The 16308-nt window shown below is 40.4% G+C and overlaps 6 protein-coding genes across 6 annotated transcripts; 3 read left to right on the forward strand and 3 right to left on the reverse strand.

Annotated features, from left to right (window-relative positions):
- Positions 1 to 6: 6 nt before the first annotated feature.
- LOC140763241 (non-specific lipid transfer protein GPI-anchored 20) lies at positions 7 to 1073 on the reverse strand. Its single transcript, XM_073101333.1, has 4 exons — positions 702 to 1073; positions 580 to 606; positions 444 to 479; positions 7 to 352 (listed from the first exon to the last, which is right to left on the reverse strand). The coding sequence occupies exons 1-4, from the start codon at positions 1039 to 1041 to the stop codon at positions 141 to 143; spliced, it is 615 nt and encodes a 204-aa protein (XP_072957434.1). The 5' UTR covers positions 1042 to 1073; the 3' UTR covers positions 7 to 140.
- A 979-nt stretch (positions 1074 to 2052) lies between these two features.
- Positions 2053 to 3025, forward strand: LOC140762317 (non-specific lipid transfer protein GPI-anchored 15-like). Its single transcript, XM_073100046.1, has 3 exons — positions 2053 to 2456; positions 2541 to 2651; positions 2752 to 3025. The coding sequence occupies exons 1-3, from the start codon at positions 2135 to 2137 to the stop codon at positions 2874 to 2876; spliced, it is 558 nt and encodes a 185-aa protein (XP_072956147.1). The 5' UTR covers positions 2053 to 2134; the 3' UTR covers positions 2877 to 3025.
- A 2235-nt stretch (positions 3026 to 5260) lies between these two features.
- On the forward strand, positions 5261 to 6265 carry LOC140762319 (non-specific lipid transfer protein GPI-anchored 5-like). Its single transcript, XM_073100049.1, has 3 exons — positions 5261 to 5663; positions 5795 to 5908; positions 5994 to 6265. The coding sequence occupies exons 1-3, from the start codon at positions 5348 to 5350 to the stop codon at positions 6098 to 6100; spliced, it is 537 nt and encodes a 178-aa protein (XP_072956150.1). The 5' UTR covers positions 5261 to 5347; the 3' UTR covers positions 6101 to 6265.
- Positions 6266 to 8621: 2356 nt separating this feature from the next.
- On the reverse strand, positions 8622 to 10492 carry LOC140762314 (protein CDC73 homolog). Its single transcript, XM_073100044.1, has 3 exons — positions 9331 to 10492; positions 8941 to 9023; positions 8622 to 8844 (listed from the first exon to the last, which is right to left on the reverse strand). The coding sequence occupies exons 1-3, from the start codon at positions 10340 to 10342 to the stop codon at positions 8755 to 8757; spliced, it is 1185 nt and encodes a 394-aa protein (XP_072956145.1). The 5' UTR covers positions 10343 to 10492; the 3' UTR covers positions 8622 to 8754.
- A 122-nt stretch (positions 10493 to 10614) lies between these two features.
- LOC140762318 (uncharacterized) lies at positions 10615 to 11301 on the forward strand. Its single transcript, XM_073100047.1, has one exon. It carries the CDS (start codon positions 10750 to 10752, stop codon positions 11299 to 11301), a length of 552 nt encoding a protein of 183 aa, XP_072956148.1. The 5' UTR covers positions 10615 to 10749.
- A 91-nt stretch (positions 11302 to 11392) lies between these two features.
- LOC140762316 (FCS-Like Zinc finger 8-like) lies at positions 11393 to 14061 on the reverse strand. Its single transcript, XM_073100045.1, has 3 exons — positions 13454 to 14061; positions 12404 to 13222; positions 11393 to 11652 (listed from the first exon to the last, which is right to left on the reverse strand). The coding sequence occupies exons 2-3, from the start codon at positions 13204 to 13206 to the stop codon at positions 11553 to 11555; spliced, it is 903 nt and encodes a 300-aa protein (XP_072956146.1). The 5' UTR covers positions 13207 to 13222; positions 13454 to 14061; the 3' UTR covers positions 11393 to 11552.
- Between the last annotated feature and the right edge of the window lie 2247 nt (positions 14062 to 16308).

Genomic DNA, 16308 nt, shown 5'->3' on the forward strand with positions numbered 1-16308 from the left:
GCAAATTAAGTTACACATTAATTATCATATCAATAAATAAAAAGGCTACAACTTCAAACGAATCAAACAAATAATATGTAGCTCTTCCCCACAAAAATTACTACTAGACTTGAATCATAAACACGTACGTAAGGCTCTATTCATATGCCAATCATTGCTATAAAAGCAAGCAGTGCAGCAGTAGCAGAGACCGAGTAGAAGCTAAAATGTTTGGAAGCAGAACTAGGCAGCACCAGTGGTCGTTGGCCTTGGTTAACCGACGGCGTCTCCGGCTCGAGTGTCGACGACGATGGAGATAGAGTTGAAGGTGATGATGGAGACAATGAGGTTGACGGCATGGGTGGCATCGGAGCTACGTAAAATTAATTTGATACAGTTAATTAATCTACATGTTAGTTAATTATAAGATCACGAGCGAAAACAAAATGGATATACGATCTTACGTAGTGGCGGTAGAGAAGGACCATATGCCAAGGGACCTACAAAATAGGGTACCAATATGATTCAACACGTACTAAGTTAGACGTTCCAATTTAAAGTAATACAACAAGAAATTAACAAGTAGACAGTAGTTCGTACCTGGGCCTGGAAGTGGCGTGGCTGTGCCTGGGAAACAAGATTACAATCTTATTAATAACTACTCTGAAAGCCTTTTAAGTTATTAAGTTGTTAGAGATTAACAGTAATACTAATAATAATACCTCTACATTGTAGTGGTACCGACGGCGTCGTTGATTTGCACATGCGCGGCAACGATATGGCGAGCGTGCGGTTGATCGGTAGGCCGAACGGCACGTTCCCCGTCAGTATCAGACACGCGCAATCGGTACTCGTGGCGATGAGCGACGCGAGAGACTTGCAGCAGCTGGCGGTCGGAGATCCGCCGCCGTTGGTGCTGCCTGTCAAGTAGTTGAAACATGGAGTGAAGCTAGTGAGCAAGGCGGTGGTGCACGACGTCGAAACCTGGCCGGAGATGGGCGAGATCACAGCCATCAATATAGTGGTAGATAATAGCACAGAAATTGCCCTAGAATGATCCATGTTTAACTCTACGGTATGGTGCACTCGGTTGAACTACCAAGGCATGAGTTGGAACGCTGGACTGTTATATATTTATATATATGCACGGTAGTCTTGGGTGAATTGGAGGTAGATTTGGAGTTGGTTATGGTGTTTACCAACCTGAGCTAATATATGTGTTTACGTGTGGAAACAAAGTGGGAAGGTTGAATAGGGTGGACACGTGGTAGATGTCGAGTGGGTTGTATTTTTCTTGGTGCGACGGATGAGAAGAACAATCCGACAGGGGTCAACGGAGTTAGGAGCGGTTGGCATGCGAACTATATATATACGTGTTTGAAGCTTAGCGTTTGGTGTTCCTTTGACGCAAGTTTATAGTGAATAAAAGGTTGTATGTAGTGAAAGCTGGTAAAGACTTCTTAGGTTGGCAAACTTTTGGATCTGGAGTTTGAAATTTATGTACCTGTCACTTATAACGATGTGATATATATTATAAGCTTGCATACTAATTATCTTGTCACTAAACTATAATATTTTAAAAAGTATACATAAATATAAACTACTTATAGTAGTACGGCGGATCTCTAGTCCGGTTGGAAAAGCTTATATAGGCCCAACTAAACACTAAAACACTCTAATAACTATGCATTAAAGTATATATATCCTATATTGATCGAATCCAACCGACATTTAAACTTTCATACTCCTCTATTTTGGATGCTTTAGTTTATATAAAAAAAAAAGAAAATAATCATGGCAAGACTTTTAAACTTGATTAGTATGCATCTACTCACCCTAGGTGGAGAAGTTGGCCAAACACAAAAAAAATTAAGTATTTTTTCTACGACCAACTTGACATATGTCATAACTAACTATACTCTCAATGTCATAAATAACTCATTTCCATTATTTCCCTTATTATAGATTACAACTCTAACAAGCTATCCCTGGTCCACATGGAGCTGTTAGTAGGAAGAGTTTGGCCACCAATTCTAAAGTCCAATTCTGTATAAATCCCCTCCATCTCCTCTCAATTGTATCCACCGCCAAAGTTAGAAGCCAAACTCATCTCCATTCCATCCTCTTTTGCCTAGTCTTTAAGATATCACAAGGAATGGCTAGGAGAGTGATGGAGATTGCGCTGGCGTTGACCATAGTGACCACCATGCTCTCAACCTATGTCTCAGCCCAATCTGGCTGCACAACTGCGATCATTAGCCTCGCCCCTTGCCTCAACTACATCTCCGGCAACACCTCAACGCCGTCGTCGTCGTGCTGCTCGGCGCTCGCCAGCATCGTCAAGTCACAGCCGCGGTGCCTCTGCACGGTGCTCAACGGCGGGGCCTCGTCCCTCGGCGTCGCCATTAACCAAACGAAGGCGTTGGAACTCCCTGGGGCCTGCAAGGTCCAGACTCCCCCTGTTAGTCAGTGCAACGGTAGGCACTCAGATCTTCTACTTTGATATTATAAAACTTTCAACCTAAGCATTTAACTCTTCTGTGATTTTGATTCCGTTTTAGCTGTAGCCGGTGCACCCGCGGCAACTCCAACTGCGTCTCCGACGACACCGAGCACAACTCCGGCGACCCCGTCTACCACGTCCACACCATCAGTTCCAAGCGTTCCTTCAGGTAGTTTAACATATATATAAAAATGGTGGTTGTGAAATTAATACTCATTAACAGAGAAAAAAATTAGAAGCATTATGACATGGTTTACAACTAAATGCAGGAAGCAGTGGATCCAAGAGCACCCCATCTACTACCAGTGAATCCTCGGATGCTAAATCCAACAAATCTGCCATGATGTCCATCCTCTTCCTCGCCTCTTGTGCATCACTTGCTCTAGTTATCTAAGTCTAGCAGCATACTATTCTGAGCATTTATTAGTGTGACATCTTGTATTCTTTCTCCCATTTGGTTTGTTTGATATGTACACTATTCCAATATGATTCATGTTGTTGGTTACAATAAAAGAGATGTATGAATTATAATTTGGTACCTCATATATATCTCATCTTATTTTAAAATTAGGCAAATGTGTATTATGTGTACAAAATGACAAAGGTGCAGGTCCATGGTAGTTCAACTAATATGATTCATGGCACAACCTCTAAAATGGGAACAGCTTGGCTAATATGAACAGTTTAATTTAACTCAGCTGAAGACTAATGAACATCTCGAGTTCAACTCTAGACCAAATGAGTTGAATTAGGGGTAGACAACTTGCCATAAAGCAAAAGGATCAGTTCATAGGGTTATGGAATCCATGAGCTACCTCCACAGAGAACAAGAAGAAGATCAATCTTGTTGCACTTTTTTTCAATTTGATTAAAGTTGATTGACAATGAATGGTCAAGCTTGGAGATAAGCATGTATATATATATATAAGGTAAAAGTGTGTACATCAATGGAGTATACACTGCCTCAATGTAGAAGAAAGGAATAAGGTGCTCTGTTTTGTTCTTTTATCAGTATGCTTTCGTCGTTCTAAAATGCTGTGTTAATTAACAATATAAGTAATGTTTTAAAACACACTCTGTCACATAGATAAATGATATCAGAATAGATAACGGAAAAATGAAAATTAATTATAATTTGACGAGGTTTAATTAAAAAAGCTTGCTCTGATATTATGGATCAGAGATAGCAATATCCTTCTTGGCAGTACAACTCTCTCTTCTAGACATTAAAAATAATAATAATAAGAAAGCCCTCCACCTTTGAGGGGATTCTTCTCCCTCTTCCCTCATTTGTAATTAGGATAAGAGCAGAGAGAGGGTCACTTTTTCTTATCCTCCTCGTTCATTTTCTTTTTCATCTTCATTTCTTTTCTCCCTGCTCTGTTCTTTCTCTCTCTTTCCTCCTTATGGTTCTCTCTGCCATTGCCTAATCAACAATAGTCTAAGCTTGCTGAATCTGATGGACCTCCCTATTTTTTTTCTATTGTCCATTGTATTTTGTGTTTGTATATCTTTGCTTTTGGTTACTCTGGATCTGTAATGGTCACAATAGAATTACTGGGAACTAAATCTTTTGTGCCGGTGTAGCAACTTAGGTAGAATTATTTTGCTTTATGTCAGTATGTCCTTTGAGTTTGATATAATATAATTTTGCCGGATGGCGTAACATTGTGTAAACTATCTCCTCATTTTCTTTATATATCGGGCTTGTACATAGGATGAATTATATTTTCCTTATAGCCTATAGGCTTTCTTAAAAAATAATGTAGCACCTCTGTTAGAGTAGGTTGAACAAAATATATTTAAATTAAAATAAAAACAGAGTAGGTTTCTGCCGTCAACTTTACTTTTTATTAAAAAAACTTTATTCTTAATTTGATCTCAGTTTAATCTGAGTACTGTAAGGCTATTAACAAAATGTACTCCCCTTTGATCAATCAGACAATCAGGTTACGGCGGTCTCTGTTCTAGTTAACTAATTTTTAGTGAGAAATTAGTTAAAAGTTAGAACTTTTGTCGAAATATACCTCTAACCGACTATACTCTGCCTCCCCAACTTTATTAAAACTAAATTAATTTTTTTAATTATTTAAGAGTTAAAATACTATATATATATTGAATAAAAAGTCAACTCTCCTTCGTCCGAATTAAGTGTTGTTGACACAATACTTTTCCAAGCCGTCACACTAACTCAAGCCATTAAGTAATCAAATTACTAAATAATTTTCTCTAGAATTATTATTAATCGTTAGAAAGAATACCTAACAAAATCTTTAGTATCTAATTGATTAAATTAAAGCAACTAATAATTTCTGAAATTTAATAACCTTGGGGCAGATTATCTGCGTTCCCAATTATACGAATTTCCAACAGGCGGACATCTAATTGACTGCACTTAGCAGCAGCTCGGAGACGTGAAGTTAGAGAGCTACTCTTAATCTACTGATGCTTTGACTCAACATACAGGCAGGCATCTAATCCAAATTAATACGGGAAGGGCTGCACAGGATCTGTAGTTGTTGTTGTTGGAACGCCCTTAAACAACCAATCAATATTATAATAAGCACTAGTCCACACTCCACAGACGCACAGAAGAAATTCCTAGCAAATTTAGTTCACCTACTAAACCTGAATCAAAGTACTACTTGAGAACAGAAGAAAGAGAATAAGAAGAAGTTGATGTTAGTTACATCCTTCAAGCTACCCATAACCAATAATATGGTAGGAGAAGGTTCGGCCAGCCACCCGACCATTGATCTCCATATAAATCTCATCACAGAGCACAAACTTATACACCACCAATCCCTCCATTAATCTCATCTCCAAGCTTCTCTAGATCGTCTCATCCAAATCATATAAACACAAATGGCTCAGAGTGAATCAAAGATGGGTCTTGGCCTCGTCTTCTTCGCCATGCTTTTCGCGCTCTCTTCGGCCCAGTTGAACTGCGTGCCGGCAATAACCGGACTCTCGTCTTGCATAAGCTACTTCGTCGGCAACTCGTCGAGCCCAACCTCGGAGTGCTGCAGCCAGCTCTCCAACCTCATGCAGTCCCAGGAGCCCTGCTACTGCACCATCGTCAATGGCGGAGCCACCTCCGCGCTGGGGTTCATCTTGAATCAAACGCAGGCTATTAGCCTGCCTACCATTTGCAACTTGCATCCTCTCACCCAATGCGACGGTATGCTCTAATTTCTCAGAATGTAAGATGACATTAGAATGTTTGCTTATTCGGATAGAGAACCCCTGATATCACAGAATTAGGCTGAGATTTATTATTGAACAAAAACTAAATCAATTGTGCTACTGCAGCTCTCGGTACCCCCATCCCTGCAACACCCTCTCCGTCATCAGCTCCTCCTCCGGCGCTGTCGACTCCGTCGACCCCGAACGTCACTTCTCCATCTACTAGTCCACTTCCTTCAGGTATAACAGAGCAAACCAAACACTAACTAAGCTCATCAATGTTAGAAAGAAACACACTCCCTGACATAGTTTGGTGTTGATCCAGGGACTGGACTGAAGACCACTCCAACGATAGTTCAGTCGTCAGCAGCTAGGAGCTGCACCACATTTGCCCCTGCTCTTCTCTTCTTCCTCCTCTTCCTGGCTTCTTAAGCTCCATCCAGACTGCTATGGCCTCTAAGCCTTGTTCTCAGGAAAATTTCTTCAAAGTTCTTGTCTGAATTGCTGTAACGTATGTCTGTTTGGATATTGTTTGATAGAGAGCTCATTTTCAGATTGCAATATTTAATTGCTGTTAGTACATTCATCATATACAAAGATTGTTTTGCACATACTATGTCAGAGTGTCAGATTTGAAAAACTATTGGGTGGATTATAACATGTAGCATCCTATGTTTACATGATAACTATTGGAACAAAATTTAAAAATGCTTTTGTGTCCGAAGAATGAGATTTGTTGAGTCATGATGCGTTGCAATAGCATGGCAATAAATGCATAAATCATGAATCATATGTATGAACATACCTTTATAGAGGCAAAGTGAGCTGCAAACTGGCCCTAGAGATAGGAATCAAAGTAATAAGACGAGCATTTTGTAAAGAATAAAATGGTAAAAGGCGCCTTAGCTACTTTCTTCAGAAGGCAGAGGAGGAACAAGCAAAACAACAAAAGAAGACCAGTCATGCCAAAATAGCATTTGTCCACACAAAATATCTAACTGAGGTTTGACAAACAAAGATTAAATGTCAAGCACTCCACTACTAATAGTTCAGAATATGTATATAAATATAGAAGTTATCCTTTTCATTTTCTGAGACCAAGTTCTCTCCCTAGTCACTGAGGCATCGCCGGTGATTACGAGATTCCAACCCTGTTGAGTGTTCATCCCCTCACCAATGAAATAATCAAATTCTTTTCGCCTTCTTTCTTACAATTGATACTCCTACTCGAGGAAATCTCTTGCCCATTTTTGTGTCACACTCTGCTGCAACTAAGGCAAACACTCGAATTAGAAAAATTAACCTGGATACCCTAGATGAATACTTATTTTTTATTATCTTATCTGTTAAGCTTCACATCTATAAAATCTGGTAACTTCTCTTCCTCACAAATAACACAATATCCTTTCAACCGTTTCATAAATAACTTACTGTGCCCGTTTAAGCAGAGGAAATGGGAGCTCTTGTACTCCTCATCACATCAAATCATCAATATGTGCAATGACATGAGGAGATTATTCAGACTGTGATAATGTGCTTGTCAATCTTTCTCCATGTCTCCACTATGTCACAGAAGCTACAGACTTCCCATCCCATTAGTGCTGCGAGCAGCTGCCGACTGTCTGCCGTGCACAGTTGACATGCTTCTGTGCTTTTTATTGATGGCACAATGCCAGATTTCCTTGGTGTCCCTATTGATACAGAGTGTACAATCAACGTCCCTGGTGCCAGCAATGATGATTACGATTCTAAAATATCTCTTGTGAGTGTAGTGAAGGTTCATTTCATTCATTCCAAACACATGTTTCAGGACTAAAGAACTGACTGTATATTCCTCGATCTAACAAACAGCGGTTCAGGATCACCAAATCTAAGGCCCAGGAAGCTAAATCATACACCACCATCTGCTCCCTAAGGTATAGCTTCCCTGCAGTGACAATTTCCAACATCTCTATTAACTCGAGTTTAAAAAAAAAAAAAGCCATCATTTAGCTAAATGATGATATCACCTTTCAGTTTAATTTCTGCCCTAACCCTTGAAGACAGTTCATACAGAAAATAAAATCAAAATGCATGTTTGGTAAACTTGATACTACCAAGATCTTTGCTTACATGAGTTGTTTGATATTTGATGTTGATGCATGAACTTGAAACTATAGAGCTTATACGTTTGAAATGAAAGGCCTTGCAGATTCCAGAATGAAAAGTGAGAATATGAACTGAACATGAGCCTATAGGTTCAGTTCTTATATGAAATAAGAATCATTTTGATTCTTAGAGTATATAGGAGATTAGTTTCAGAGTCACCAACAATGGCACAAATTCTAATTAAAGCCCAGAAGAAACATTATAAGAACAATCATATGCAAGAAATCCTTACAATCTGTCAACCAGTCTGAGGCTTTCAAACCTCAACTGCTCTGTATGTAAGGAGAGAGACAAACTGTAACAACAATTGAAATAATCATACCGTATATTGCAGCTACCAGGATACCTTCTTACCTATGAAGCATGATTTAAAGATAAGTTGCCCTTTCTTCACTTTACCATCCCAAAACTGAGCAATTCATACTCAATGCTATATCGATTTCAACAAAGCTAAGAAAACTGATCTCACCATCTCATATTCATGAAGAAAGCTAGTCTGCACCACTATGATACAACAAACTCATCTACTCTCGCCCATCACCAATCTTAGTATTAGATCTATCACACTACTTGGTTATTAGATTTTGCAGAGATACTAGTAGCTTCAAAGAACCCACCATTAGCACCTGATTCTATGTCCTTGCCAGCGGATTTTGCACCTACTCATGTAAGTGAAGCAGACAATAGTTTTTGCCATCATCAGCTCCAGAACCTACCCATTTAACTGTAAAATGGTATAGTTTCATAGAAAAAGTGATCAATAAGGTAAGCAAAGAGAAAATAACTAGCACCAAAGACACAAAAAGGGAGAATCCAGCCTTAACATCAATTATATTAAAGGAAAATTTTGATACAGATGGAACTAAAAAATTTCAAATCCGTGTTTCCAGTAAAAATTACATGGAGACTCACTAAAATACTCTTTGTTCATGAAGTAATCAATGTGAACGTGACCGCATGAACTCTTCAAGCCGATCCCACACCTCAAGTGCCGCAGCTCTGTCTTGATGCCTTTTGTTTTTGCTAATCTGCATAAATATATAGTTACTAGTTAGCAAAATGAAAATCATTATATAAAAAAAAGGACTGCTCATTGATAAACAAAATCCAACAGATCATCTTACTGAGATAATCTTCACATTCCACTGTTTAACGATCTTTGCAGATTCCACGCTATCGTCCTCAAAACGCATAAAAAATCCAATGACTGCACAAGATTTTCAGCCTACTTCAGTAAGTATTCGAGTTAACTTATACTATGAAAGAGAAGAAAGTCCTTGGAACACCCATGTATTTCTTCTTAATGACTTCTATGGCACTTCTCATAAGTAAAGAGTATAGCGTACTTATATGATGCATATATGGCCTGTCCAAAGACACTAAACAAATATTCCAAGCCCTAATTTGCTTATTCTCCATCATAGTATCTCCCAAGCACTCATTAAGCACTAAGAACAATGAAATTACATGATAAAAATGGGAAATTTGTAAAAACGAATTGGCATTGAACTCACTCTTGTTGAAGATCTCAACATGGTCCTTGAAAGGCCACTCCTTGAACTGCCATTCCTTCCCAAGAACAAACACTGCGACTACTCTATCCCAATCATCTGCCTTTAGCGTCGACGGCTTATCCCTCACCTCATACGCCGCCACCGCTCGGTCCCTGCTCAGCTTCTTCTGCACCGTCACGCACTCCGGCCGTACGCCCCGCATCGCCTTCATCTTCACATCCGTGGGAACAAACACTCCATCTTCCAAAAACTCCTTCACATTATAAATCGTAATCAACGTCTGCGACGCGCTCGGAACTAAAATGATCGGCACCCCCTCACCGATCTTCCTAAGCATCTTGGTCTTCGGCGCGAGATCCGACGCATCGTCGATGCCTCCTCCACCACCTCCTCCGCCGCGGTGGTGGTCGTCGGAGCCGATCAGGCGAGTCTTGGCGACGAGCCCGTCCTTGCGCTGCTGCGATTCGATCCTTTGCCGCTCCTCCTCGCGCTTCGTGGAGGCGATGAGGACGGCATGGAAGTCGCGATTGCGGGATTCGAGGAGGGATTCGCGGTCCTTGAGAGGTCTTTCAAGAGCACGGATCATGGCAACGTAGTCGACCGCAGCCGGAACCGTTGCGCCTGCGGCGGCTTCGTCCCCGGCGGGTTCGCCGGGGACGTACTCATCGGAGGGGGGAGGGGGAGGAGGAGGAGGGAGGAGGTCGATGGCATCGGCGGACGAGGTGCGGCCGAGGAGGTAGTCGAGGAGGGGCTTGCGGTCGGGTAGGGTTACGGTGGGTATGCGGCGGAGGCGAGTGGCTTGGAGGTAATCGGTGTGCTTGAGGTGGTGATGGAGGAGGAAGAAGACTAGGGTTTCGAGGGAATAGTGCCCGCCGAGCTTGGACCGGTAGGCTGTCCCAGCGGAGCAGGGGAAAGAGTAGTCGGCGCCAAAGCGGAACTCGTCGCCAACTTGGACGACGCTGGCGAGGTCGCCGCGGGTGGCGAAGTCGCGGAGGACGGAGAGGGGATCCATTGGGAGGTTTTGAGTGTGATCGAAGTGAGAAGAGAAGTTTCGGGGTCGGGGGAAGAATGGTTAGTGTTTGGATGGATATCGGGGAACGGACGGGTTTATTAAGTTAGTTATAGATCCGACCCGTAAAACTAAGTCTCGGTTTTATTATAACATCATCTCGGAGAATTCCTACCCTCTTTGCTCCGGTCGGCGGTCCTCATTCCAATATTTACACCACTTTTCCTCGGTCAGTCAAAAACAATGAGAAAACTTCATCTCCAAGCAAAAAAGGAAGTCAAAATCCTCCGTCCACCCTCTGTTTCTCAACAATTTCCTTCATCCTCTCGAGACCCCCTCACACTATAAATTTAAAGAAGGTTAAGCCCTTGATCAAATATACAACACATCCCAAATCCCAACCAGAAGATATGGATCAAATCCAACCCCCAAAGAATCCGACAACCACCGTAACCCTCCGTCCCTTCCGCCCATCCGACTTGGACGCCCTCGTGGCATGGGCCTGGGACCCACGCATCCTTCAATTCCTCCGCCGCGGCCCGTTGGCTAACCCCGACGAAGCCCGCCACTACCTAACTTCCCGTATACTACCCCACCCGTACTGCCGAGCCATCTGCGTCGACGACCGGCCCGTGGGCGTGATCAAGGTCAGTCCCGGGCCGGCCCACGAGCCGTTCAAGGCCTCGGTCGGGTACAGCCTGGCCTACGACTACTGGGGCCGGGGAATGGCCACCGTGGCACTGAAGATGGTAGTCGGCGACGTGTTCAAGTCGTGGCCGCGTTTGGTGAGGCTGGAGGCGATCGCCGACGTCGAGAACCCGGCGTCGCAGAGGGTGTTGGAGAAGGCTGGGTTTAAGAGGGAAGGGGTTTTGAGGAAGTTCGTGATGTTGAAGGGGGAGTATAGGGATATGGTCATGTTCAGCTACTTGGCTAGTGATGATCCTATAATATATGATAACTAATGCCTTGTTATGTTTAGTTTTCTATATGAAAATAAAGTCCTTGAATGATAGATGGATTGATAGATAGATAGATTTTAGAGTACAGCACAAAGATTTGAACTCAGTCAATCTCAACCAAGCGTAAATAGTCAATACCAGAGTATTTCCATCCTTTTGGTTCACAGAAAACCAAATGGAGTTTACACAAGATGTAAAAAGAAAGAGGAGACCTAATTAATTTTGGCTTCAAAACACAGCAGAAGATGAAACTTTTATAGCGTAGGTGATGATTCTGGTGACTCCTCAGCTCCTTCGCCGTCAAAGAGCATCTCCTGGTACTGGCAATCACTACTGCAGAAAGCTTTCTCACCTCTGTCAGAAGCAAAGAAACACACAATTCAGTTCAACGCGTTCTAAGTACCAAGTGGAAGAGCAGTGACTTTGACGAAGGAAAGATAGGTACATCATCATCATCTATTTGCACGAAGAAATCTAACATCTACAAGAGAAAAATGGCACGGAGGAGGTCAATTTCTATGGCTTATGCAAGCCAAACCACCCAAGTTCAAAGCATCAGGCCTATAACATTTTCAATTAAGATTAAAGAAACTTTTAATTGATAAAGGAAGCCTGCGACAGGGGTTGGGGTCCTTGGGGACCACTTAGAACGACAAATTGCGATGTGGGACCCCGATAACAAATAGCTGGGACATAGTTTAGTGGATTTGGATTTTTTACACTGCTACTTATGTGACAAAAAATAGCAGTAATGGATGGTCTTCATCATGAAAGCTACAGGGAATCAAAACATCACAATCTTCATATTAAAGTACTTATTCTTAGTGCATTACACAAAGAAGGAGTTGATCACAAGGAAGATTGAATATACTTCTAAATGAAACTAATTTTTTGTCTCATTCTCAAGGTGCTGATCAACTAATCTGAACAATTATTTCCATCAATAATATATCACAGTTTAGAACAGTTCGATAGTAATATCGGCATTTGAGCTTCATATTTGCACGAATTTGAGAATAAGAACACTACTGACAATATTAGATTGGCACATAATTTAGACTAAGTAATAAGGAATCAAAGAGGAACTCAGAGAGTGAATGCTAACCTATTCATAAAGATATCGTTCCCTTTCACAAGCTTCTTGTTGCATGCATGGCAGAAGCCCAAGAGAAGATCATCTGACGTACAACCTCCATGATCCTCAGTAACCATACTCTCCTTCCTCAGAGCAAGAAACGCATCGTCATGGCTCTCAATGATGCAATTGTCAAAGATGTGAATAGTCCTCGGTTTCGGGCCATGGCAAATCACGCATGTGTAATCCTCCGAGAGCTCCATTTCTTCTTCAGTGATGCACCCTGCGAATACCCTGCGAGAAGAGAGCACTGCCTCTGGCACCGAATTCTCCGACACAGATAAAGATCTCTGGGCCGGCGACAGCATAGCCAGTTGAGAATCCTTATTCCTGACACCAAATTCGATCGGCGATTTCAGAGACTCCACTTGTGAAACAGAGTTCGCATGAACAGAGGGGATTTGGATCTTGAGCTGTGTCCCAAGTAACACCATTCTAGTCTCTGGGCAGGAGGACTTCTCTTCTAGTTCATTGGTCTCAAGAGCATCAACAAGACCAAGCCCAATGGCTTTTGAGTTCCCATTGACCCAAGGGAGCTTCCTTGGGTTCCTATCAGAGAACAAGGGCTTCCCAAGGGAAGATAACTGCTTTGCTTCTAGAGTGGAGGTTGGACTCATGGCAGTACTGCAGTCATATAAGCCCACGGAAAGATTTGAAGAGGGGAAGAGAAAGGTGGGTCTGTACTTGTATTGGTTTCCAGTGGGAGATGAAACAGAAGGGTTAGGAATCAGGCCTTGTTTGCTCCCAACTGCTCTTGATCTCTTCCACACCATTGTATCTTCACTTCCACTGTTGAACAAAAGAATTAGAAGTTTTTTTACATACAAACTTTGAATGCAGAAAAAAGAGGGCCCAAAAGGAAAAGGGAAAAGAAAAGAGATGTTCTTCCCCTTTCTTTCTTCTCTTTTGACGAAGAAATGTACCAGAAAGAAGAAGAAGAAGAAGAAGAAGAAGAAGAATGAAGAAGAAAATATTTAAGGCAGCTGAAATAGAGACAAATGAAGAGAACTACGAACTCACCAAGAAGTTTGTTTGGGATTCTCAGCAGAAGCCAAGGTTTAGCAGAGCATGCTTCCAAAGGGCTCCATTAATCATCAGCAAGTTTAAGAACGCAAAAAAGGCAAGCAAAGGAGCTCCAGGGTGAACAAATGCTGGACTAATCTTGAACTCGGACTGTCTAAAAACTGAAATGATCCGAAAATATGCTAAAACAATATCCGAAAATAGTAGAGAGCTATCCTCAAGAAACGACGATCTGTTCGGGATAAGGAGGTGATAACCGTATTTTTGGTGATCTCTTCCTATTTTTTTTTTATCACTCGCCAACTCATCCAAAAAGATTCGAAAGCAAACCAACATAACCTCACTTCATCTGAGGGAAAACAAATCCCAGAATAATAACTACCCAGATCGCAAAATCTCAACTTGACAACGAAAAACCCGCAAAGATCACTCCTTTCCCCTTCCTCACACCTGAGGCGTGGGTTTGTGGATAAAGATTCGCGGTTACTGGAGAGTAGGATTGGGTGCCAGAGAACCTAAGTTGAGTCTAATGCTACCCATGGGGAAGCGGAACAGAGATCTTATTTAAAGAGAGAGAGAGAGAGAGAAGTGTGGTTTTCTTAAACCGCCATCAAAATTTTCTTTGAAGTTTTCTTTCTTATTTACAGTGTATCTTCACTAGTTTTGAAGCAGTAAAGTAATTGTTATCAATCCATTGGAAGAGGCATTAAATGGCTACCTTTTCTCTATAAAAGTGTAGCTTGAGATTTCTTTTCTATCTCTACTACTACTAGTGGTTAAATCTTAATATTTATCTTAATGGAAGGGTGATGATTCCTCTCTACTATGATTTCGTGTAATAGGATGGGGATAAGGGCCATGGATATTTATGGTAGTCATAAATGACACTGTAATAGGTAGTTGATCCAATAAAACTTTCACTTCACCTAATTTAAGAGCAAATTATAGTTTATCTGTTTATAATCTGACTGATTTTAGTAGGTTTCTAAATAACTAAATTATTCTTACTATTTTTAAAACTAGATAACATCTTTATAAGGATAATTAAGTTTTCTATTAAGTACTTAAAATTTAAAATATGATTGAACCTCATAATTTTCTTTTAACAAAAAACCTCACAGATTAAGTACTTAGTTTAAGCTTTAACATCCATTTCTTGGTTACTTGTGGATGCTTTCCATTATATTTTGCATCTAGGAAGTATATGCACACCATTAAAAGTTACTACTTGCAATTGCCAATTGTATTACAAGTAGTATTCTATGTGTTAGTCCTCTCAGGCTCAGGTTGCCTGCTTGTTTTTTTTTCTCATTAACTGTCACTTCCAGATGTCTGACTGAAAGATTCACTGTGTTTATTGAACTCAGGAAACTCTTTAACTCTTTAACTTTCATTTTGCCACTTGTGGATGTTTTTACTGTGTAAGATATTGTTGTGTTTGATTCAGTGCTTGTCTGAATTCACTGGAATCACAACAAAGTCGATGGAAATCTTTGTCTGAATTCACTAGATTTTCTTCACCAATATAGTTTGATATAATATATTAACCATTATTAATACCGGTGATAGTAATGTTCTACTTTGAATTTTATTTCTCCCCACTTTAATTTGATCATCTGGCATAGCATAATCTCGCAAAAGATCCATTTCAACTTACCTCTATCTATTTTAAACTTATGCACTTAATTTTTTGTTGGTCTAGATTAAATTTTTGCTATTAGTCAACCGTTTATAGCGACATGAAAAGACTGGATAATTTTTATAAAAATATAATCTGATTTTAAAGTAATGTGGATAAGTTAGTTATTTAATAATTTACTCATGGCGGAAAATATAGTGCCAATAAATTATTATTAGTTTTAAATGATTGAAGTATAGAAAAGTAAATTAAAATCAGACTATCCTTAATCTTAATAAAAGTGATATATTATTACCAAGATTTTAAAATAGTGAATGAAACAAAATGAATCATAAAGTTGAATCAATCTCCTCAAAGTAAAACTTATATGCTTCCATGCTTGGCAAATGCCAACTTTATAAGAGTCTGATGTGAAACTACTTTCATCTGATAATAAAAAAAATAAAAAAGAACTTTCATCTGATTGATCTGCCACTTGATTCCAAAACACCCATTTGTTCAATCAAACTCCTCCTCTTGGATTTATCAACCGCACAGTGTGTAATCTTTACATAGAATGAATCAATTGCAAGTCCACCAATCTCATCCAAACCCCTCTCAATGCCAGACCACATCCTTTCAACCAAATGGAAGCTTGCTCAAAGTTCTTCCCCCCTCTACTGTTGCAAAGAGTTGAAAGCCCATTTGCTCAACCTATCCAAATGCATCAATATTCCATTAGCTGAGGGGGTTCATGGCCCCCTTCATATCCTACCAAATGGATGTAGCTTTCACTAGAGATGCCAAATTGCATGTTGTGATGCAACAAGTGAAAAGAAAAAAACAGCATCTCTCTAACATCAAGTACTTCTCTATGATTGAGACAAAAGGCAAACTGATCATAAATGCATGTTTGTCTTCCATTTTCTTTCTTCAAGCATCACACAACTCAAAAAAAGGCATGCCAATGACTGTATAAATTGGCAACTGTTGTCAATCTCACCTATCTATCAAACTTTTCCAAACCTTTCTTCTCTCCTACGCCACCCTCTATCCCAACACACACTATCGATAAAATATTTTAATAATGATAGCGGTGATAAATTTAAGTTTTTAAATCAATTGATTATCTAGCGGGGACCGATAAGATGTAATGCCTAAGTGTTAACATGCTCATTTGGGATTAATTTCATCAGTTTGTGTAATTCTTTTTAATTAGTAACGGATGCTGTCA

Source organism: Typha angustifolia, chromosome 7, assembly GCF_048772165.1.
Source record: "Typha angustifolia cultivar Huaian chromosome 7, ASM4877216v1, whole genome shotgun sequence".
NCBI classification, from domain to species: Eukaryota; Viridiplantae; Streptophyta; class Magnoliopsida; order Poales; family Typhaceae; genus Typha; species Typha angustifolia.

Bases quoted from the DNA above. Each gene is read 5' to 3' on its own strand.
- LOC140762317 (XM_073100046.1), top strand. From the start codon at position 2,135: ATGGCTAGGAGAGTGATGGAGATTGCGCTGGCGTTGACCATAGTGACC. The intron at 2,457-2,540 runs GTAGGCACTCAG...ATTCCGTTTTAG, and splicing joins CCCTGTTAGTCAGTGCAACG to CTGTAGCCGGTGCACCCGCG. The intron at 2,652-2,751 runs GTAGTTTAACAT...AACTAAATGCAG, and splicing joins AGTTCCAAGCGTTCCTTCAG to GAAGCAGTGGATCCAAGAGC.
- LOC140762318 (XM_073100047.1), top strand. From the start codon at position 10,750: ATGGATCAAATCCAACCCCCAAAGAATCCGACAACCACCGTAACCCTC.
- LOC140763241 (XM_073101333.1), bottom strand. From the start codon at position 1,041: ATGGATCATTCTAGGGCAATTTCTGTGCTATTATCTACCACTATATTG. The intron at 607-701 runs GTATTATTATTA...CTTGTTTCCCAG, and splicing joins GGTACCACTACAATGTAGAG to GCACAGCCACGCCACTTCCA. The intron at 480-579 runs GTACGAACTACT...CCTATTTTGTAG, and splicing joins CACGCCACTTCCAGGCCCAG to GTCCCTTGGCATATGGTCCT.
- LOC140762314 (XM_073100044.1), bottom strand. From the start codon at position 10,342: ATGGATCCCCTCTCCGTCCTCCGCGACTTCGCCACCCGCGGCGACCTC. The intron at 9,024-9,330 runs GTGAGTTCAATG...AATCTTGTGCAG, and splicing joins TGTTGAGATCTTCAACAAGA to TCATTGGATTTTTTATGCGT. The intron at 8,845-8,940 runs GTAAGATGATCT...ATATTTATGCAG, and splicing joins GGAATGTGAAGATTATCTCA to ATTAGCAAAAACAAAAGGCA.
- LOC140762316 (XM_073100045.1), bottom strand. From the start codon at position 13,206: ATGGTGTGGAAGAGATCAAGAGCAGTTGGGAGCAAACAAGGCCTGATT. The intron at 11,653-12,403 runs GTTAGCATTCAC...TGCTTCTGACAG, and splicing joins AACGATATCTTTATGAATAG to AGGTGAGAAAGCTTTCTGCA.
- LOC140762319 (XM_073100049.1), top strand. From the start codon at position 5,348: ATGGCTCAGAGTGAATCAAAGATGGGTCTTGGCCTCGTCTTCTTCGCC. The intron at 5,664-5,794 runs GTATGCTCTAAT...GTGCTACTGCAG, and splicing joins TCCTCTCACCCAATGCGACG to CTCTCGGTACCCCCATCCCT. The intron at 5,909-5,993 runs GTATAACAGAGC...GTGTTGATCCAG, and splicing joins TACTAGTCCACTTCCTTCAG to GGACTGGACTGAAGACCACT.